Raw genomic sequence first — 23,169 nt, 5'->3', positions numbered from 1 at the left:
ACCCTTGTGCTACCCAGGGTATGTCTTGGGGATTTTACGCTTTCAGCCCCTCTTACACCTTCTCTTTGGGCAACCTCTTGTTTTGTTAGCTGGTGGCTAAAGGGGAAAATCTGCCATCATGGGGCTCAATTAGTAATGAAAAATTAAGTTTTTGCCCTCTAGGCTTACATACTGATCTAGGAAAATGATTGCTTCAAATTCACTTTTTACTGGGCAAATATTAAAAGGAAAAAGGAGTGTCCAGAAAACGGGATCAATCATAACTATAATATTTTCCAGGAATTTCAAGTATTGACACAGCTTGCAAAAGATGGCAGTTATGATAGAGGTCATCTGGCAAATTCTGCCAGGCTCTTTCAACGTCAGGGGCAAATGCCAATGATAGGACTTTAATTGGTTTTAACTAATCCTAGGCATGTTTCTTGCAGATTAGTATGGCATCAAGGGATTAGTAGAGATCCCAGAACTGATAAAAATATAAGATGCTACCTCATACAATGGTCTCTGATGTTTATGTTTAATACAAATTAATACCTTTATGAAGGATTTTAAGACTTTGTAATATTATCTTTCCTTGTCATTGCTTTCCTTATTGCCGTCTTTTATTAAACCTTGGCTGAGAAGAAAAGGTAAGCTTGCCAGTAGGTTTTGAGGGTAGTAGTTGAGTGGATTAGTAAAGGGAGGATTAGCCTGGTTCCATTTTATTACTGAAGGTGAAAGGAAATGTTACGAGTGTGTTGTATCTGAGTGATTAATTTGCGTAAAACAGGTAACCCAAAGCAGATCCTAATGAAAGATGAAATTTCAGGTAAATGCAATGACTGGGAAGGAAACTGAGCTGCAGAGGGAAATGCGCGAGATGGCGCAGAAAACAACCGAGCTGAAAGAAGAATATTTCGGGGAGAAAAATCGGCTAACCGAAGAATTAAATATAATGTCGCAGGAAATAAAGAGCAGCAAGGTAAGTTTCTCTGTGACACACTCATGACACTCCGATATTGCACCCTCTCCCTGTTTGTTTTCGTAAGACCTGGAAGGTACCAGACTTTTTAGCTTTTAAAATAGCCCCGCACTTGGGTCTTGATGAGACTTGCACTCCTCTTCACCCTCCAGCCCTGTCAGGGAGCCCAGAAGGAGGCCCAAGTGGCTTCGACACCCGTGAAAATTCCTGTCATGGAGCCCCAATTTTTTTTCATAGAAGGCGAGCCTGGTACTACTTTAACTCGCATCAGAAATAGATTTCATGCAGCTTTCCCCAGGTTTATCGGCTTTTCTAGCCTGCCTCGGATGAGGAGCCAGAACGTTGCCAGAGACAGATGCCCCGATCTTGCTGAGAACCGCAAAGTCACGGGAAGTCACAAAGAGATGTGAAGTTGGAACAGTCTCGGGATGTTATTTTAGGGCAGGGTTCCTGTGGCAGATCTGTAGCATCTGGGCCGCCCTCCCCACTGCTGTTTGCAGAGCACATGTTGCTGATTCATGCCCTCCCCTCCTCCGGAAACTTCACACCGGGGCCCCCGGAGCAGCTACCATGCACGAGAAGCTGCAGGTGCAATGAAACCTGTTTGCCAGACCCGGTTAAACCGTGAACACTCGCATACCAATAATGTCCTCATGCACATTCAGCCCCGGGAAGTACTTAGCAAAGGGTCACGAGACAGAGTTGTGATTGTGACCCCAATCACCAAGAGTTGACATGCTATTGGTAAGAGCCTGTGTTAAGGAGTTGGGGAAATTCGTACTTTAAATGTGGTATTTAATCTAATGAAAATCAAAAAGGTTTGGCATCTCATCTCAGCACTTGACTCCTGGGATTTTCTGGCAATGGTGCGTGGAAGGAGTTTGTACGAATGATATTTGAGTACTGCACATGCTGGAATTTCCTTTGGTTCTGAGCAGCTTGGGAGTATCCTGGCTGGAATCTGGTTTACAGGCTCTGCTAAAAGGAAAAGGGAGGTGTTTAGCCTCAAGTCCATAGTGCTGTGCTGTGGTTTCTGCCCTCAGAGACCTTACAGTCTAGACACACACTAAGTCATTAAATAGGAGCTATAGAAGAGAATCATAATCTCACAAGTGCCATAAATAAATCAAACAAGATTCTTTACTGCAGACTAATTGGGAACTGGGGTGTGTGCCCACCTAATTTAGGTGGGGAGGTCAGAGAATGTCACCTGCAGGGTGAGGGGTCAGCCGCGCGAGGAACAGTGCAGAGGAAGGAAGCTTCTAGGTCTAGACAGTAGTGTGGCAACATCTCTGATATTGGAAAAATCTTAGTTTTGTTTTTTTGGTTTTTTTTTTTTTTTTTTTTTTTTAAGAAATTGAAAGGGAGCCATTGTGAGACAGAAAATGATAAGAAAAATGACTGGAGGGTCTAAAGCCAGGTTGGAGGGCGTCAGTCAGGGGAGAAGAGGAAGTGGATGCTCGTGTATAGAGACATGTAGCAACAGTCGTTGGGGATCAGGCACGGAGAACACGGGCCCCGGAGCTGGAGTCTTGCCTGTCTCACACAGTGAAGGGAGAGGGGCAGAAGAGCTGAGGGCATTTGGAAGGAAATGCTCACAGTGATAGAACATGGAATCGAAGCTGGTCAAGGAAGTGTGGAGGGGCTTGAGTGCGATGGTGGGGGTGGTAGGGATGCTGCTGATGACGTCAAGGAATTAGTGCAACGCGAGCACTTCAGTGAACGAGCCTGGAAAGCCTCAGAGGGTATGGTCCAGAGTGGTTCAGCTAAAGCTGGGTTCTCAGAGAGTCTGGGGTCCCAGGGGATATGACCTTGGGGGTGGTTGGGCTGGAGCAGAAGAAATTGTCATCGGAGGTGAAGTCACAATTTCAGGGGAGTACATCACTAAGGGCTACAGCACTCTTCTATACAGATTTTGTCTTATCTGTAAATTCTTTTGTTTTCTTTTTTTCATTTTGGTACTCAGTATTTCCTAAAGCTATATATCCAAGTTCCTAATTATTTTCCCGTGATTTTTTTACTTTTCTCATTAGGGTCAATTGGAGGAGCTCATGCTAGAAAATAGTGAATTGAAGAAGAGTTTGGATTATATACACAAGGACCAGATGGAAAAGGAAGAGAAAGTGCAAGAAGAAAGAGCTGAATATCAGCTACAGCTGCAGGAAGCTGAAAAGAAACACCAGGCTCTGCTTCTGGATACAAACAAACAGGTAAAACGTGGGGGTTGGTTCCTGGAGGAGCCGGAGAGTGGTGAGTTGACCATGGTAATGAGGCATTTTTTGCAAGAAGGTCAATGTTCTGCACTATTGCGTGATACGGTCTTCTAAAGGGTCTCATCATATTATCTGCACTGTCTTCCCCAGTTACCGCACAGGTCTTATTTTACAATGTGAAATAATATTTTCTTTCATCTTGGAATAGATTAATAGCAGGGTCCAAAGACTATTTGAAATGGTCCTTGGGACAGCAGTTTTCTTTATTGTTTGTTTTCCTTTAAATTTTTTTAGCTGAGCCTCCTGACTAAAGTAACATTTTTTCATCCTAGTACGAAATGGAAATCCAGACATATCGAGAGAAACTGTCTTCTCGGGAAGAATGTCTCAGCTTGCAGAAGGCAGAGGTAGATCTCTTAAAGTCCAGTAAAGAAGAACTCAATAATTCTTTGAAAGCTACCACTCAGATTTTAGAAGAATTGAAGAAAACCAAGGTATGTTCCTTTTTTATTGCTTCATGACTTAGAATGATTCATACAGGTAATGGTGGTTTTCATCGCATGGAATTAATGCTTCCATTTCAATTGTTATGACATTTTTTGTTTTTGTAGTCAAAAATAAAAGCATCAGTTCTCTGCTGAGTTATTTTTTAAAAATCAGTGGATGATCTGCGATCTCACGGCTTGAATAAACTTTATGCATTGCTCATGAATCCTCAAATTAGAGGATGGTAAAAGACTTTCTCTAGATTTATATGAAGATCGAGGTGATAGCAGATTAGAACAGGCCTCTCCAGCTGTAGATAATAATTTCATGGGTAATTCCAAGGTCTTGCTTGATTGGTCTCCCGAGTTCACTACCATCACCAAACCCACTTTTCCCGTGGCTCATGGGGAGATCAAGGTATACCAGAGCGCTTGGTCGTGCACACATCTGTACGTTCTCCTCTTCCTCTGCACGCAAGGATCATAAAACTTTCTCCTTTCCAAAAAAACAAGAGGTGAACCATAGTCTTAGGATTGTTCAATTATAGGTGGTGCTGCAGGAATTCTACTTCTTAGAAAGAGAGGCTTTTTGATTCCTATAGATATTTTTCATAAGATGAATACCATCCAGGATGTATAATAACAAACCTGGGAGGTAAATATCTGCAAAGGTCTTTACTTGAAGGTGATTTAAATTGCAAAAATTAGGATAATCGTATATCCAATACATTGAAACAGAAAAGTAGGGGTAAACTTCTTATGTCTGTAGCTCTTAAATAATTCTCAAGGTGAAGGAAATATACCAATAAAATATAAACTAAGAAAAGTCAGGGTAACATTCACGATCACTAATGTTCTGCTGCTACAAAATGAAACATGTTAGGTTTAATAACAGAAAGAAGAGCTTCAGGTCTACTTTTTTATTTACTCACTTTCTCTCTTTTAAAAAAATTGAGGTAAAATTGGTATATAATATTTCAGTTTCAGGTATGCTTTCTGCTTGTCTAATCTTTGACAGTTCTGTGGGGAATGCCTATATTTACACATACTGTGTACAAAATGACTTGTCAGTTGAGCCCATTCAGAGTGCATATAATTTTAATGAGGTCCAGTTAATAAGCACTTTTGAAATGGAATTAAATAGATCTCTAATCCAATTATGGTTGGAATCAGAAATAAAAATCCTGAAAATGCAGATTTCTTGCAAAACTGCTAATATTATTCCAAGATGAAATAATATACAAAGAATGAAATCTACTTGGAACATGAATGTGATGCTCAGGTTCTTTTTCTTTTATTAAATAGTTTGGTCTACCTTTGTATGTTCATGATCTCTTACAGAAACTCGTAGAACTAGCTTATTTTAGAAGTCTGCATTTTTTAGATATTACATAATACAATTCATGTGCCATATATTACATAATATCCCTGCAAGGTATGGGGTAATACTTCATAATCAAATTCATATTTCTGCAACAAATTGTAGGACTATTTTCACAAGGTGGGATAAATAAAGACTATAAATAAATACCTCTGTATCTGTTCAGGTCAGGTTTTTCCTCTAAATCATTGTCTGAGCTTTTGTTTGGAATTTGCAGATATGGTTAAGGAATCGTGAACTTGTACTCCTGAGAAGCGTATGATGCTATCATTCTCCCACCATTCTATTCGTTTTCTATTTGAGCAACTGTAGAGTTTAAGTATTGTGAGCCATAATATTATTGGGCCTTCACTTGGTGTCACCAAGACAAATGCCATCTTGGGTATTGAAATTGTGCAATGGCATAGACTACAAATGGAAATACAGTTCTATCATTGAGAAGTTTTGCTTTTTTTTTTTTTTTTTAGATTTATTTATTTATTTGAGAGAGACAGAGTGAACACGCAGAGGGGAGGGGCAGAGGGAGGGGAAAGAGAATCTCCAGCAGACTCTGTGTTGAGCGGGGAGCTCAACGTAGGGCTCGATCTCATGACCCGGAGATCAGGACCTGAGCCGAAACCAAGAGTCAGCCGCTCAACTGAGTGCACCACCTAGGCACCCCCATCATCAAGAAGTTTTGACCCACCAAGAATATGCCCACATATCTCCCATTCTAACCCCCCAGGTGTGATTCCCATTGGACAAACCCAGACACGGTGGGCTCCTTAATAGAACACTATCTCAGAAACCAAGATTTAGGCTTGCCGATACTCAGAAAGTGACAAAACCACAGTGTCTACTGGGGAGACCTAGGAAACCAATAGAGAAGATGAATTGGTATATTTTGAACATCATAATTCTTAAATTTATAATATATGATTCTTAATTATATCTCATGATTATTTTCCGAAATGCTCATACAAAGAAATTCAAGGTTTTAAATTCAAGGTTTTGTTTCGTAGGCAGACAACGTAAAATATACAAATCAGTTGAAGAAGGAAAATGAACGTGCCCAGGGGAAAATAAAATTGTTGATCAAATCCTGTAAACAGCTGGAAGAGGAGAAGGAGATGTTGCAGAAAGAGCTGTCTCACCTGGAAGCTGCACAAGAGAAACAAAAGACAGGTAGCCATTGATTGGGCACATCCACGATCCAAAGCTCTTTTCCACTAGTGAAACCATACACGTATGGTGTGTAGGCACAGAAATGTTTTCAGTGCGTGTTTTTTTGTTTTGTTCTGTTTCAGTTTTATTTATTTATTTTCATTATGTTCAGTTAGCCGCCATATAGTACAGTACATCGTTAGTTTTTGATGTAGCGTTCAACGATTCGTTAGTTGCGCACAACACCCGGTGCTCATCACAGCCGGCGCGGTGTTCTGTTACTGCGTATCGATTTCCAGCAGTTATCCATTTTCCAGTTTCTACATTTTGTGCTCAGTTTAGGGTCATGGGATTAATAGGATTCAGAATGAAGTCTGCATTTTGAAATAGAATTATTGTATCTTCTGTTCTACAAAACATACGAAAAATTGGCAGCACTTTTTGCTAATAAGCTGTTCCTAGAAGAGTTTGCATGTGGATGTCCATTTATGCAAGCCCTACGTCAAAGGCAGATCGACATTCTGAGCTGGCATTGGTGGTTTATCAGCAGCTGATTCTGGTTGTCCTTGGCCCATCCTCGTGGGTCAATTAAATGGAAGGCTTAGGGGCTATATGTTTGGGTGTGGAAGTAAAAAAAAGAAATGGCAACTGTCATTGTCAGTTTTTTCCACTTGTGTCTTCGGAGTAGAATGCTTTCACTGTGTGGAAAGATGATTGCAAGTATAGTATGAGGGACCTTCTTGACCACAGCTTCACATGGGGGGTCAGTGATCTTCCCTGCTGAGAAGAGCATTTGGAGTGTATTGTGGATTCAGGGAATTTTTCCAATGGATTTGGTGCCAACCAGGGCCAGCTACAAGTTGACCAGGACTCCCACCTTTGAAGCATCCCCCAAGCACTTGTCCATCAGATCCTCCATTGCTTAAAAATGGTTTTCAGAGCTGTTTTTGACTCGTCTTGTCACTAACCCTCTTCTGTTGCCCAAAGCTCTTCCACCAGGCTTCATATTCTTTACCAACTTTTATTGTTCATTCACTTATGCTGGAAAAGAATGGGCAGGGGAAAATTGGGAATGAGATCAATTAATTCATCTGATCTCATATGGACTGCAAGGAAGTGTTGACGAGGTGGCTGGAATACGAGTTTGAGATTTTGATGGTTTTTCTTTAAGCTATCTTAATCAAAGTCATGCAGTCTAGAATATCTACCTTGATATGATCCCTCCCAAACAAGACTTGTTTGGTCTATAAGAACACATACAGGTATATCTCCCCCACTTCTCTTAAGCGAAAATCAAAGAACAAACTTGAGCTTATCTGCTTTATGATGCCCAGTGTTGATTAGAGAAGCGTCAAGTGACGTGCGGTGTGTCACTTTATTTTTGACAGGTACTGTTGTGGATTCTAATGTAGAGGATTTAATGGCTGAGATAAAAGAACTGAAAGAAACTCTTGAAGAAAAAAACAAGGAGGCCGATGAATATCTGGACAAGTACTGTTCCCTGCTCATAAGCCATGAGAAGTTAGAGAAAGCCAAAGAGATGCTGGAGACACAAGTTGCACGTCTGAGTTCACAGTCTAAACTTAATCTCCAGCATTCTCCTTTGCTAAATTCAGTTGTTCCAGAAGCCTCTCCAGCCCCTTCTGCTACTGAAAAGAAGTTGTCATCCAGCCAAAATAAAGCTTCAGGCAAAAGGCAAAGGTCCACTGGGATTCGGGAAGATGGCGGAGGCACAGCGCCTTCTACCCCGGAGACATTTTCTAAGAAGAGTAGGAAAGCAGTCAAAAGTGGTATTCACCCCGCAGAGGATGCCAGAGACACTGAGTTTGAGCCAGAAGGACTTCCAGAAGTTGTAAAGAAAGGTAGGCATTTAAAAGCAAAATCATTTGTGTTCTTTTGAAATGCCCTATAAAAATCCACATACAAAAAGACAGGAGCATTTACGTTTTAGATTATTGTGCAGCAATACTAAATGGTCTTCAGAAACAACAGTCCACCTTGAAGTTGGTACGGTATACTTTCCTTTCTGCAGGAGAAAAGGGCTAGGATCTAATGACTCACGTTACAACACAAAATGTGCTAGGAGATTTCTAAAATGACTACTCAAAACCTGTTTGGAATTTGATGTTTCTCTGCTGAAAAATCCCCAAACTGAGGACATTCTTCAAGCTTTTTCACCTTTAGTCTACATCTCACCCGGGTAGGAGGTGAGCTGGGGGATGGGCCCCCTTGGTTGGAGCCACTAAACTGCTTTTTATTTTCTTAATTTAAACCCAGTGATCCTTAAACTGTGTCCCAGGGACCGGGGCCAGTCTAGGCACAGTTTATTACTGGTCTGTGACCAAAAAAAGTCATGTTCAGAAATCAAGAGTAAGAATTGAGAAATTTTCATAGCAATTTGACCTCGTTGCAACATGCAAACACATCGTGAGTTTTCTGTTGGTTCATTCTTGTGTTATGCAGAAGTTATCATTCCACAGCAGGTTGGAAATCACCCCCCACCCCTTTCCCTCAAAGAAATATCAACACTGAGTCTTTGCCATAGATGATTTGAGGAGCACTGTTCTGAGTAACTGGCCCTTAGGAAGTCTGGCCCCAAAGTAGCTATCTCTTTCTCATTACTGCTTTTTATTTATAATTAAAGGGTTAAACGCAAAACCAAATGCTGCTTTAGTTAGCCATCAGCACGGCTCTGGAGTGTGTGTGACATGCCAACCATTAGTGTCATTGGGATTGACTTTCTCCTCTTACGTACCTCCAGTCATGTCCACTCGCACTGTGGAGGGAGACTGTGTGAGCAGACGGTGAAATCCCTCTTTTACGGGGTCGGCTGTCTCCTCCCACCTAGTCTCTGCCTGAGTTGCCGGGGCTGTTACCATTTTACCTTTTCTTGTTTTAAACAAGAGCTGGCTTCCCACCCCCTTTCTATTTGATCCTCCCTTTTTATCTCCAATCCAGATTTTATGGGAAGGCTTGCTGGTATGTTCTTCAGATCTTAGAAAAATGAGAGTTAAGACATCTAGTTAGAAGAAGAAGAAGCAGGGGGAAAAAAATTCTGTTTAATGTTATTTTCCCTTTTCCATTGTGTTTTCTTGTGTGTCTGGTAAGAGAAAACCCACTAGTTACTTGTTTGATTTAGCAACTGTGAAGTCAATCTCTTGTCCGCTGTGGCCGGCAGAAAGTGTTTCTGGAGTTACTCTTATATTGGTGAGAACTTCACCTGATACCGATTGTTTCCACTGTAGATTCAGTTGGACCTAGCAATGTTGACAGCCAGCCTTTTTTGCCCTTAGGGTTTGCTGATATCCCAACGGGAAAGGCAAGCCCGTATGTCCTGCGGAGAACAACCATGCCGACTCGGACCAGCCCCCGCCTGGCGGCACAAAAGTTAGCACCATCCCCACTAAGTCTCAACAAAGAAAATCATGCTGAGACCTCCCAACCAACAGCTGGTGGCAGCAGATCACAGAAGGTAACTCCTAGGAACGTGTACCTGCCGTCCCAAATCCGGGAAATTACAGTGTTATCGGGCAAGGGTCTGACACTGACTCAGGGGCTCTTTAAAGTCTGACCTTCTTCTCCAATCAGTGTAAGTAAGCCAGTCCTGAGGACAGTAGTGAGCCGACCTGAGGATAAACATTACATTATCCTGCACCTACAGTCTCCTCCTTGATCCAACAGGCCACTTAGAGTTGGATGGAAAATGTTAAATGAGGAGAAATCATAGATCAGAACTCAAAGGGTTTGTAAGCATGTGTTAAGCAGTACATTGAAGGAATTGAAGAGGTTGTCTTTTTTTTGGCCACAGGCATTGCTCATTGCTTGTTTCACACTTTTTCCTCTAACCCTTTGGCCCCCCCCAGCTGCCAATTCTTTTTTTCCTAACTTTTTTACTCCTTTACTTTACAAAAAGCAAATACTTCAGTAGACATCTAAAGAAAGGAGCTCTGTTGACACATTGCTCTATTTTGATTGTTGATGGCAGAGCTATGATCTCAGTGACCTCTGTGTACCTTGCAAATGGCCCAGTAAATGTTATTTAAAGCATCGAGAATATTGGCTTTGCAGATCTTTATTATACCATAAGATATACTAGCATTATGTATGCAAAGTATATGCATTTTATTGTACTCACGGTATAATAAAGTATTACAGAAGCATTATAGAAGAAAGAAGGAAGTAAAGTTAATAAAGATCTAACCTGCTCAGGTTTATAACACTATCTTTCACTTCCACAGTCTTGTTCTTCTCCCCAGTGTTTCTCAAACAAGGGGTCACAGGAACATTGTTGGAAGTTGCTGGAATAGCTCTAAGAATTCTAAAAGTTTTATGATTTTACTTTGATTGCTCACTTATTGCTCACTTATTACTTTGCTCATTTAACTATACAGTGTGAGTATCTTGACCCAGAGACAAAACTCTGAAAGTGTCGTAACCCCTATTTGTGTCATGTAATAATTCTTTAAGTGGGCATGCTCATTAGGATTTTAGATACCAAAATAACAAAGACATTGGGGATTAGCTGCATCAAAACAAGAACGTATTTGTAAATGTTTGTTCTGTTGATGTATAAGAGCCGTAAGCATTAAGGAATGTATACCTAGTATTAAGTTTTTTCAAAACTTACATTGTAGTAAAATTTTTATTAATTCAGGGGTGAGGAAGAAGGGTCTGAGGTTCTCTTTCACTTATTAAAACAGGTCCATCCATTACTTGTATTAGAAATATTGACCGTTGTGTGCAAATCCTCCCCCCACCCCAAACCCCACTTTTCTTTCTTTCTTTCTTTTTCTCCCTCCTTCACATTTGGCTCTATCTTTTGAATGCTGGTAACAACAGAACACTGGCGAGTGTGCTGGAGTAGGACTTGACTTTCCAGCGACCGTAAGAACAGCTCCTTTTCCCAAAAGCAACCAGTGTTCCTAAAGAGGGAAGCTTCCAAGCTTGACCCAAAGCTCTCTGCCCCCGGCTAAGTCCTGACCTGCACATCAGGTCTGGGTTCTGGTGTAGTCTGTGCCATTTCCTTAGATGGGTGGCTGAGTGGGAGCCACTCCTCACCCCTGCATACAAGCTAACCCATTCCTGCTTGTGTCACACTTCTGAAGATGAAATGAAGTGTTTGTTCGGCTCTCTGAAAACAGAAAATCTTGACACGTACATAGGACTCTACTTCGACCTTTTAAGGTGGCTCGCTTTATTGTCGCTCCTGGCTTAGACAGCTGCCTTCTGAGCTGCAGTATGAGGTCTGCGAGGCTCTGGATGATGATTCCGCTTCCCCTGTGTCCTCGTGTCTGACACAGGGTCGGGCATTCAGCCGCTAGTTTGTTGAATGACTGGAGCTGCTCATGTCCTAAAGTGATTATGATAGGAGATGTTTAAAGGTATGTTAGGAAATCCTCTCATGAGGTCACCACTTGGGTCATTTTTTTCTTCTTTTATGAGGACTCGGTGCAAAGGCAGTTTCCATGCAGCGTTCAGACTTACTATCCAGGAGCGAGCGCTTTGCACACTAGGGGGCCTGCTTTCCACGCTGCTTGGAGCCTGTTGAGTCCAGAGGCGTATCCACGGTTTCCTGCAGATTTGCGTTCGGTGCTCCGGCTCCGGGCTGCAGCGAGTGCCAGCCGTTATGAATCGTGAAGCACTTTTGTGCACTTGTGCAAATGAATGGGGGCTGGTTCCTCTTGAGAGGAGGTCACGGGAGACTTCATGGTTAGATGCAAACTCTTCAAAACCCAGCCTATTGATTTTTAATTTAATTCAGCATTTTCTATAAAATGCTTACCGCATCAGTTAAGCAAATTTCATCATTCAGGTTGAGAGGTCCAAGGTGTATCTTTTCCAGAAGCAGTTGCTTAGAAACGCGGGATGATGAGCGCTTGCCTGAAGGACCTGGCTGAGGTCTGAGAGAGACATTTCCCTAGGTCATTTAGCAGGACCTTTAGAGACATCTGTCGGGTTCAAGGGGGGAGATGCGAAGTCGGTGAGGATCATTCTCTGTGATGTCACTGGGATGAGTAAGCCCAGGAGCTCCTCGTTTGCTGGGGACAAGCGAGTCGTGATTGCAGACTTGACCTGAACCTGGGGTTGGTGGTCGGTGCCCGAGGACCTGCCTCTAAATTGTGGAGGATGATGGTGATGCCGTCACCACGGCGTCGGTCCGCGGGCTAGCGGGGCCTTGTGTTTCTTACTCTGAATGAGGTTCATTTTCACTGAGCCATCTATGTGCTTGTCCTCTGGCCACTGCGGATGCAGACAGTTTGTAGGACAGTCAGGATAGGGGCCTGCCGTGGGGCTCCATCCCAGCACCCGGATCATGACCTGAGCTGAAGGCAGACACTTAACCGACTTAGCACCCAGGTGTCCCCACACTTAATAGTTCAAATACTTGGTGAATTGGACCTCATCTACTTCTAGAGACAAGTCTGAGGCTAACTGACCAACACGAGGATCAAGTTCACGGTTTAAACTGATCACGGACTATAATTTCCTTAGTTCAGTATAGAGAAATTGAGTCTAGAGGGGGAAGACAACGGGTGGGCTTTGGCTATTTCGTTGGGATTAAGAAAGAGTTTTACTGGCTCAGATATTCTTTTCCCAATGTGAGTGATCTCTCTCTCTCTCTCTCTTTTTTAAATGGTGAACCTGAGTATCCGACTTTCCTGCATCCGATGGGTTCAAGGGAAATGCCTGTCTTTTCTATCACTTTCTACTTAAAAAAAGAAAAAAGAGTGCCAGTAAAACTCTGTTTTTTTCCTTTAACTTTCCATGGATGGTAATTTTCCACTAAGTCCTGATCCTGAGAGGCTGCTCCTTTCAAGTGTCCTGCGTATAATCTGAGTTAGAGGCAAGCTTTCCAGGGATTTGATCTGTTGGCCAGATTTACTATGTCTTCTGTAATGAAAAGTATTTAGCTGCCTTTTAAAACCACATACTTCCTACGGAAAGAATATAAATGGGGAAATAATTTCCATTCTTTTTTCTTGCTGCTTCGGAAGGAGGTCACTGGAGTCCGTTGCTCTTTGTCACAATAGCTCCTTCTCCCTGCAGGGACTGAACATGGGTTGCCTTGTTAAGAGTGCCCTTCCTCTTTACCTTTTAAAGATCTTCCTGCTGGAATCCTCCACTCTTGCCTGTAACGTTGGCTAAATGAAGCTTTTCTATCGTTCATCTGTCTTGCTCCTCTTTCTCTTTCCTGACCCCATATCTTCTGTCATGACTGTGTAAACCGCAGAAACTCTTGACTGTACCAGCTACCCTGCCCTCTTTTAAAGTTTCACATTCTTTCTTTCTTCCCTTCCCTACCCTTCCTTTCCCTTCTTCCCCTCCCCTCCACTCCCCTGCGCTCCCCTGCCCTCCCCTTCCCTTTTTTTGAAGATTTTATTTATTTATTTATTTATCTATCTATCTATCTATCTATCTATCTATCTATCTATCTATCTATCTATCAGACAGAGAGAGAGAGAACACAAGCAGGGGGAGCGACAGGCAAAGGGAAAAGCAGGCTCCCCGCTGAGCAGGGAGCCCGGTGCAGAACTTGATCCCAGGACCCTGGAATCATGACCTGAACTGAAGGCAGACGCTTAATCGACTGAGCCACCCAGGTGTCCCAAAGCTTCACATTTTCTGAGATCCCTCTTCCTCCTAAAAGGCAGGGCATTAGAAAGGGGATTTACTCTTTTTGGACTTTATTATTTATTCTGCTATAATCCAAATTCAGTATGAAAACAAAACAAAAATATAAGATGAGGGCCATCTGGGTGGCTCAGTTAGTTAAGCGTCTACCTTCGGCTCAGGTCAGGATCTCAGAGTCCTGAGATCGAGTCCCATGTGGGGTTCCCTGCTCAGCGGGGAGTCTGCTTCTCCCTCTGCCCCTCCCACCTGCTCGTGCTCTATCTCTCTCAAATAAATAATCTTTTAAAAAAAATGTAAGTAGAATGTTTAAAATGACGATATATGAGGACAAGGTTCTAGGTCTTTCAAATGTTGTAAATGAAGCTCCCATCCTCTGAAGGTAGTCTTTCTCGTTTAGATCCCATTCATCTGAATGACAGCAGGGTTCACTTAGGCTGAGCGAAAGCTGGTTTGGGTTCGCACTCAGGCGCATATTGAAATTTGCCAGGTAACCAAGCCTATTCTGGGCACTAGGGATATAACGGCCAGGAGGACATAGTCTTTGCCCTCAAAAGCTTACCTTCTGATCTAAGAATGTCATACTAGCCTTGAGAGTGAGTCTTTTTTGGCCATCAAAGGTGTTTGCAAGGTGACTCATCAGAGTTCATGTCGGACACAGCCTCTGTTAGGTGGGGCCTTTTCTCAGTGAAGAAGAAATGGTAAAGCCGAGTACAACACCTGCAGAGGGATTTAACTTAAAATTTGGTGACAGAAGCACTTTATTTTCATGTTGTAGAAATGTGAATGTGATTTAAACCTCTAACACAGATACTTTGTTACAGGTCAAAGTTGCTCAACAAAGCCCAGCGGATTCAAGCGCCCCATTCCGAGAACCCACCACGAGATCTCTCTCGGTCAGTAACCTTCCTGAGAGAAGTCCAGCTAACAGCCCCAGGGAAGGCCTGAGGGCCAAGCGAGGCCGGCTCGCCCCCAGCCCGGAAGCTGTCCCTGAGTCCAAGAGCAGCGAGAACTGTAGGGTCCAGTAGAAGCGACCTTGTATGTCAGGACCTTGGCAGGTGGCAGTATTTGGCCAGAAGGCAGTGTGCCTGCAAAGACTTTTCTTTAGTCAGGGAGCACGTTATCAGTGGGAAGAGAACATTTCCTTATAAATCGAGATACATTGTACTCTTTAGCTCTCCCCTGTAGAAGTACTGGAGCAGTTCGAAAGCACTGATCACCAGCTCGCCATTGATCGTTTTCTTCCGTGGTGTAAATGGCGCCGTATAAAGCTTTTTGGTAATGTTGCACTTAAATGTCAAGCACTATGTAACGACCTCTGTTCGTGTGTGGATTTCACCCTAAGAGAATCCAAAATACAGCCTCTACTTCCAACGGAAAGCTCCCAGGAAAATGTAAACTTTGCTTTATGATATTTTCTATGTGTAGAGCTAGGCAGGAAATAATTTTAGATCAAGAATTTCTTTTAGTCCAGTACCATGGAGGAAAATCACGCACACATACACACACGTGGACGTGCTCATCCTGCTCTTCCAGTGCGTTTTCTAAATGTTTGCCCATATAACCTGTACATAAGTCACGGAAGGTGTGTGTGTGTGTGTTTCCACTGGGCCGGCTTTGCAGGCTCCTGGAAGATACAGTGTATCAAGTTCTCTGTCACTGTACTGTTTCTTCCTAAGACGAATTCGTTGCAGTTCTTTTAGTGTGCATTCTCATAAACAGCGACATTGTATTAAAATAGGGCATTTTTTCCTAATAAAAATATCACTTTTGTTTTCTGTAAAAATGATTCTACGTATAAATGCATTCTGAGCATGTACTATTTCTTGCTAACGTCAACAGCCTCTTATAAAAGTAAAACAGTTTTGGGGCGCCTGGGTGGTTCAGTCGTTTAAGCGTCTGCCTTCGGCTCAGGTCATGATCTCAGGGTCCTGGGATTGAGTCCTGCATCAGGCTTCCTGCTCAGCGGAGAGCCTGCTTCTCCCTCTGCCCCCCTCCTGCTCCTGCTCCTGCCCATGCTCGTGCGCTCTCTCTCTCTCAATCAGATAAATCTTCAAAAGAAGAGCTTTAACAAATGATATTAGTATATTTAGTGAACATATTCAGTTATATTAAAAGACGTGATTTGGAATGTGGGTCACAAGATTATATAGGACTTATACAGGAATAATACATCCAGCCAGTGCTTGGCACATTGTGTGTACCCATTAAATTGCATCAGAAAAGATACAAATATGTGGTATTTTCCAGCTCATTTATTGATGACAGAGTTTGGAAATATGCAGGCATTATGAGCCATATCAAATCCCCAAACTTTGGAACAAGTCCTTTTGTCCTTGAATCAGGGTAAAAAACTTTTCCAGGACATGAGCTAGTGAAAGATAATTTGCTCTTGGCTTTCAGTTCAGACTGATATATAAACCTTGACAAATACTATCATTTATATTTTAAAATTGGCCTTTGTAAGGTGGCCTCTGTTGTTGAATAATGCTTCAATAATATTAAGCTACTTAGTATTCATCTACTGAAAGCGATATCCTGACTTTCCTTTCTTCAGTGTCTCGGGGTTGTGGTCTGGTGCAATATCCTTATCATAAATCATCCCAAGGCTGCCATGTGCTCAAGGGCATGGCCCGGAGTAGACATCACTGGGATCAGCTTTGCTGGCTGTCTCCAGTTACTGGAAGATTCCACTCAGTAGGTCTCACTGGGTAGTTCCATGGGTCCTTGAAAACATCTTCATCTTTTTCTAGGTGGACCTTAGCTGCTGTTCTTTGTTACAGGGAATACTTAGCGTGCTTTTTGTAATTGTTCACAGTCATTATAAATGGGCAGCCAGAATATTAAGTATTTTTTTCCTCGAGCTAACATGAGCTGAGCTGCATATTGGGTGGAGAGTAAATGTATCACAGTCCCAACTCTGAGGTACTTGATAAGCCGGTTAGGTCACAGATAAGATCCCAGTGGACAAATCATATGGAGAAATAGACCACCTCCAGAGATCCAGGGGTCAGATTCTCAATCTGTACAATGAGGGGCTTGGTGGAGACGATTCTTTCATCTTGAATATTCCGTAGGATCTCAGTTGGCTCTTTGTTTTATTGGGAATTGTTGAGTCCAAAGAGACTGCATCTTTAATAAAAAGGGAATAAAAACCAACATTTAACTGTAGCCTGATTTCCTAAGAATCACCCCTCCACCCGGGCACACCTATTAACCTTTGAGATTTATTTGTGGTTTTTCTCGTTTGTCTCCGATCTTTTTATTTGGTTGGAACTATGAAATTTGCACAGGTTTCTTTGAACCTGGAAGGAAGTCAAAACCTTCTTCCCAGGGGCCCCCAACTTTAGGAGGGGTGGGAGACCTGTTCCACTTCCCAACTGGTTTGAGTCAGGGAAGAAACTTCTAACTCCTATTAGGGTGTCTAAGCTCATCGGTCTTCGGATTTCCAAGTTAGTTCTTCCAAAGTCATTCAGGTTATGGCAGTATGTCACGAAAGTAGCTTAAATGGGAAATAAACTATGATCAATTCTTTAGATTCATCGGTTTAATACACCACAGTCAGAAGTTGAACTCATCATTGGTGTATATTTTATATTTCTCACTTGTAGTTGACAAGGGGAGTATCATTGTTTCTTCAGGAAGACACTAAGTGCCTGGAATGGGTAGTTGCCAACTGCTTCGTGGAGCATAGTTGAGTTATGCCCTCCCTCCCGTCTCTATTCTATAAACTGAATTCCCTTGAGAAGAAGGGGCTTTATGCTGGTTCACTGACCGGAGAGAACACTCAGAAGAAGAGAACTGGGAGTGCTTCTGAAGAGCTGGGCCATTGTACTGGGAAAAGCCTGAGGACCTAAAACCAGCATCCCACTTCTAGGTGACGCCATGTATCTGGCACCACTATGCCCCTGAGCTATGGCTCAAGTACTAAAAACACCGTGTGGAACGTTACATGCATTTTACAGTGTTTTTACATGTTTGCTCACACCACCTTTGCGAGGTAGACGTTAGGATCTCCACTTTACAGGCCGAGATGGAGAGACACAGAACTTCGGACCGATACATGTGAGGAAATCTTCTTTACAATAATGATGCGTCTCACGACAACCTTGCGAAGTGGGGATTATCCTCATTGGGTAAAAGATGAAATAGGCTCAGGGAGTAAGTATTTCAACCTCAGTTTTGTGACTATAGAACCCAATCTCTTGTGTGTATTGTGTGTCTCTAAAGGCAGGCTGTTCCAGAATAATTCTGAGAGCACAAATATTCAAGAGATAGAGGTAGCTTTTCCACCTTTTCTATGCAGCGGAGATGTCCTTAAGTCTAGGATGATGGCATCCGACTTGGTTACCTCCTACTGCATTTTGTATGTAAATATGAGACTAGCGATGCATTTCAACTTGTGAAACTATAACTACTCACTCGGTGCATAAGCATTATTTGCTTAAAACTAAATCCTTTTAGAGAGTCTGCCTTGGAAAGTCTTGAAAAATCTTGAGATTTGTAAGGCTTTATATAGAAACGTTCAGTATAACATAGACCTTAAAAATGAGAAGCTTCAGGGGCGCCCGGGTGACATAGCTGAGCATCTGACTCTTGATTTCAGCTCAGGTCATGATCTCAGGGTTGTGGGATCGAGCCCCACGTGGGGCTCCATGCTCAGTGTGGAGTCTGCTTGTCCCTCTCCCACCCCCTGCTTGCATTCTCTCTCTCTCTTTCAAACAAATAAAATCTTTATAAAAGGGAGAAGTGTCAATGCCTGGGCTCCCCATCTGACCGACCTTGGGCAAATAACTCACTGTGCCTCATTTTCCTCTGGTAAAATTGGGAATAATAATACGTTTTGGAATTGTCATGATTAAATTAGTTAATATTTAACTATACATATGATTTTGCCAACAATAAAATGGTTATTCTGTATACAAATAATTACAGATAATTTTTAAAAAATATTGCAGCTTAAAATTGTTAGATAAATCTGTCTGTCCAACACTATGCATTAATTTCAGTTCTATGCTACAAGATTCTCACCATTCTCAATATCACTAATGCTTATTTTGCAAATCGCTATAGGTTTGTACATACCATCCAATTACTGATCTTGCAAATTAATCCTCCACTGGTTTTGTTTTTGTTTGGCTCATTAAAAATACCCAAAGAAAACAATTATTGCAACTAAAAAAAAATGAGTTGTATTGCTGACGTTTCTATATAAATTAGTCGTTTGGAACTCAGAATACATTTCCTTCCAGGAGCGACATTGCAGACTGTGGCTAAATTCAAGCTCACATAGTTCCTGTAGCTCCTAATATGGTAAAATGGCAATTACAGTGGTTCCAACTATGCAGAACCTATGCTCACAACATTGTTTTTCCTGAAAAATATAAATTTTAAGCATTGGGTGACCAAAAACTCATTTTTCTACCCCTCAGCCATTGTCCAGTGTGACCCACTCTTCTTTTCCCCCGGAATTCATAGTGATCTAGAGATCCCAGGAGAGACATGGGCGCCTGTCCACCACATTTCTAACCGCAGCTGCTCCTGGTATGAAAGGAAAAGTGATGGCTTTTATGTTGGTCCTGATGCTGCAGGCAAGGTCCGTCCTGTGCGGTGCTGATGTGTTTATGTGAGTAAATGTAAGTGATTTGTGCTATTGATGTAGAAAATCACAAGGAAACGCACATACCCCCAGACTTCATACATTTTTGTTCACTTGCAGATGGGAGTTCCAGCCCACAAAATGCTCACCAGCCCCCATCCCCTCCTGCAAAGAAATGTGGCTGATGAGTAAGATGACTGTACTTTGTTATTCCTCTCTCTTCTAGGGCACCTGGAGGACGCTCGGAGGGTAATGTGGATCTGCCTAAAAATACCATAGTTGCCAAATGGAACCCTTGCATTTCAAGTGCTTTATAGCCTTTGAAATTTAATAATCTTGTGAAGTGGGTCCTATTTTACCACTCAGGAAGAGACCTAAAGAGGTTATTAAGTTTGTGGCAAAACAAAACTGAGGCTCTCTTCTTGATCCCCAGTCCCAGGCCTGTGATATATTACCATCTGCCCGCAAGCAGAGAGTAAAGGGATTCAGGAGGCCAAGAAGCTAGACACTGGCCTGTCAAGTTCTTTTTTGAATCCCATTCAGAAACCCAATGCGGGAAATTGCCCTCTTTCGTGGCTTAGGACAACTGTGTACCTAAGGAGAATGTGCTTTCTTTAACTTCATTTAACGCTTTGAGATAGGGATTTGGCATTGGGGTTTCCAGCAAAAGTTACCCTGTCGTCATAATGAGGGATTTCTCTTCCACTTTCCTTTTCCCCCAGTGGTGCTTTTGCAAGGAGGTAGGAAAATGGCAGGTTTCCACAGATGCAGACTTTTTAGCGAAACATTGGGATATTCCTGAATTTTAAGTGTGAACAGATCCTCTTGGTGTTGAAATCACAGCTGTGTTATCTAACAGAGCGTTTGCTGGGCGTATGCCCTCTCCTTCCTGCTCGACCTTGGGCAGTCCGCATGAGGGTGTTATTTGTCCTGAATGCCAGCTGCTTCTTGGTTTAATGGCCATATTCTTGGGCCTAGGCCAGCAGAGGGTCACCGGGGTGCCCTGTGCTAGCCCACAATGCTCTGTCCCTTCTGTGCTATTTATGGGCAGCCTTTATCCTATGCCCACACAGCAGGCTGGTGGTCACTGCTTGGAATCACAGACACGTGGGAAAGAAGTGCCCCTGCTCTGGTTTGTAAACAGGTGTATTCAGGGTGGAGACTGTTTTCCTTCTGAAACAGCCACAACTCAAAGCAGACAGGTGAGTTACATCTTGGTTCTGCCCAGCTAGTTTTTTTAAGAGGTTGAGTATTCAATTTATGAGACAATCAGGGTCTCCCTCCGGGTGGAAACACGTGTCCTCTGACTTGCAAGTATCCTATTTTAATGGCAGAACTAATAAATGGAGGGTACCTCTGTTTCCTAGAATTTAAAACAAGTATTCGTATTGAGAATACTGCAGATTCCACTTACCAATCTGTTGTTATAAAAGCCAGAAGCCCAAATTAGCAACCCAAATCTTGTTCCAACATGTATAACAAAATTAGACTTTTTCCCCCCTTGAGGTTGTCATAAACTCGTTTAAGAAGAGAATATGTTGGTTTGGAAGAGTCTCACGCTGATTTCCCAAATGTGGCATAGGTTGTAGTCAATGAAGAGTTATTTTTTAAACCGACGTCAGCCAAGTTTTTTTTTATCCCCCAGACAGAAAATTTTTGTTGCTGTGGTGAAGGCAGTTGATTGCTTACCCAACTGTTACTTCTTTCTTTTTGCCTGGAGAACCGCACTTTTGTTCAGACACTGGGCAGCCTTTGCTCAGGAAATAATGGCCCCCAACCCCAGGGAAGGAATGTAATTGACATAAGTCAATAATGGTCCTGCCATTGTCTTGTGCCAGTGACGGTTATGCCACTCAGCAGCAAGTAACCGACTCCGAGGCCAGAAATCAAGCATTTCCAAAATACAAGAGGTCAGATCAGAAAGATGGGTCCTTGATAACTTTGTTAAGCCTCTGAAGGAACCTTGGACTCCTTGTCATGTCAGAAAAAACCCTGTTATTCTTTAAAGCAACGTCCAGTAGGAAATTCTTTTATTTCACCCACAAGCAAGCTGACATAAAGGCAAAGCCTGTTTTCTGATTTTTTTGACTAGTCTACACCTACACTCTTTACATTTTCTGGGAGTTCGGCCCGCTGGGACCTGAGCAGGAGATCCCTCTGAAACCCATTCCCTTAATGGTCTTCCTTCCACCAGACCTGTCATGAAAAGCAATTCTGCTAAATTGGCCCAGGGCACCTGTTTGAAACCTAAGTTACATATGGAGCCACGTGAAGAAACCACGGAAGTTCCTAATGCTTCTTGATGCAAATCTTTAGTCATTCATTATTCTGCTTTATGGTGATTTTCCTACACATCAGGTGATCTATAATAGCTGTAAGTCCAAAGTCAAAGGAATTGTGAGCGTCCATAACTTCTGTTATAACAACATGATTTCATTATCTGGATTTTCTTTATCACTTTGAAGATGAAGAAATCGAGGTCCCAAAGAAGAAACAGTTTTCTCTGCATCCCACACTATGTCCTAAAACCTGGATTCTAGCTACTCAGATGGTGCTTTTCAAAAGTTGAGCACATGGCCAGTCAATGTGAATAGCTATTTACACATTTTCTTTTTTCTAAAAGTGCTCATTCACGGCACTGAAAGGAATAGCAAGTTTGGATCACATTAAGAAAATTAGATCTTGCATTCTCTGCAGATGGAATATTCCCTCCATTCTGCCATGGCCTTAAAGACCAGGGGATGATACTAGGGAACCCAGTAGGGAAACTATGATTAGATTGCCAGCTGCATAGAGATGTATGTGTGTGCATATTAATGGACTAGCCATGGGGACAGACACATGGGGCATGAACACCCAGAGTTTTTGGTGGCAGGACCACGGAACCTTAACACTTCCCTCACCAGGCTTTTACCACAAGCCAAAGCCCACCCAAAACTCCCCCTCTTTATGGGATACGTGGGTGGCTCAGTCAGTTAAGCGTCTGCCTTCAGCTCGGGTCATGATCCCAGGGCGCTGGGATCAAGCCCCACGTCAGCTCCTTGCTCGGTGGGGAGCCTGCTTCTCTGTCTCCCTCTGCCTGCTTCTCCCCCAGCTTGTGCCCTCTCTCTCTGTTAAATAAATAACTAAAAAAATTTTTTTAAACTCCACTTCTCTTTTAGTAGTTCTTGAACATGGCTGTATATGCCTTTGACACAATTGGTTTTTAAATGAAAAGAAAAAAATTTCAGATACAGCGTGTCAGTACTTTAAGATCTCCTCCTTTCTTCTCCCAGACTCCTACTTGAATTCGATTCCATTTATGAAAACCAGAACCAAAGCAGAAGATCAACCTTTCCAACTTTTTTCCGGGTATTTCCTTTAAATGACAGTGGATAGGAGCCCTGCCATATTACTTTAGAGACAATTAACCACTTGACAGAGAGACTGAGTTTTGGAGAGAAATTTAATCATAAGGTTAGAGGCCACCTCAGAGATTCTTCCATATTTCGACTTGATCTTCACACCCACTGAAGATCAAGTAGAAATATGGAAGAATCTCTGAGGTGGCCATTGGAAATGCAAAATATCTTTTTTTTTTTAAATGATTTTTATTATATTATGTTAGTCACCATACAGTACATCCCCGGTTTCCGATGTAAGGCTCGATGATTCATTAGTTGCGTATAACACCCAGTGCACCATGCAATACGTGCCCTCCTTACTACCCATCACCGGTAAAATATCTTTTAGTCAATATAATAATGACAGAGAATTAG

The 23,169-nt window shown here is 42.4% G+C and overlaps 1 protein-coding gene across 1 annotated transcript in view; it reads left to right on the top strand.

Annotated features, from left to right (window-relative positions):
• CENPF (centromere protein F) overlaps nt 1–15,683 on the top strand; it is a 63,908-nt gene extending 48,225 nt beyond the window's left edge. Inside the window, exons 14-20 of the mRNA XM_008701148.2 lie at nt 809–961; nt 2,995–3,171; nt 3,507–3,668; nt 6,042–6,204; nt 7,572–8,045; nt 9,477–9,655; nt 14,637–15,683. Of these exons, the coding sequence (XP_008699370.2) occupies nt 809–961; nt 2,995–3,171; nt 3,507–3,668; nt 6,042–6,204; nt 7,572–8,045; nt 9,477–9,655; nt 14,637–14,840 (1,512 nt within the window). The 3' untranslated portion in view covers nt 14,841–15,683. The remainder of the gene's footprint in view (nt 1–808; nt 962–2,994; nt 3,172–3,506; nt 3,669–6,041; nt 6,205–7,571; nt 8,046–9,476; nt 9,656–14,636) is intronic.
• Nucleotides 15,684–23,169: the final 7,486 nt, after the last annotated feature.

Source organism: Ursus maritimus, unplaced genomic scaffold (assembly GCF_017311325.1).
Source record: "Ursus maritimus isolate PB19 unplaced genomic scaffold, ASM1731132v1 scaffold_2, whole genome shotgun sequence".
NCBI classification, from domain to species: domain Eukaryota; kingdom Metazoa; phylum Chordata; class Mammalia; order Carnivora; family Ursidae; genus Ursus; species Ursus maritimus.
This window is presented reverse-complemented; position numbering and strand designations above follow the sequence as displayed.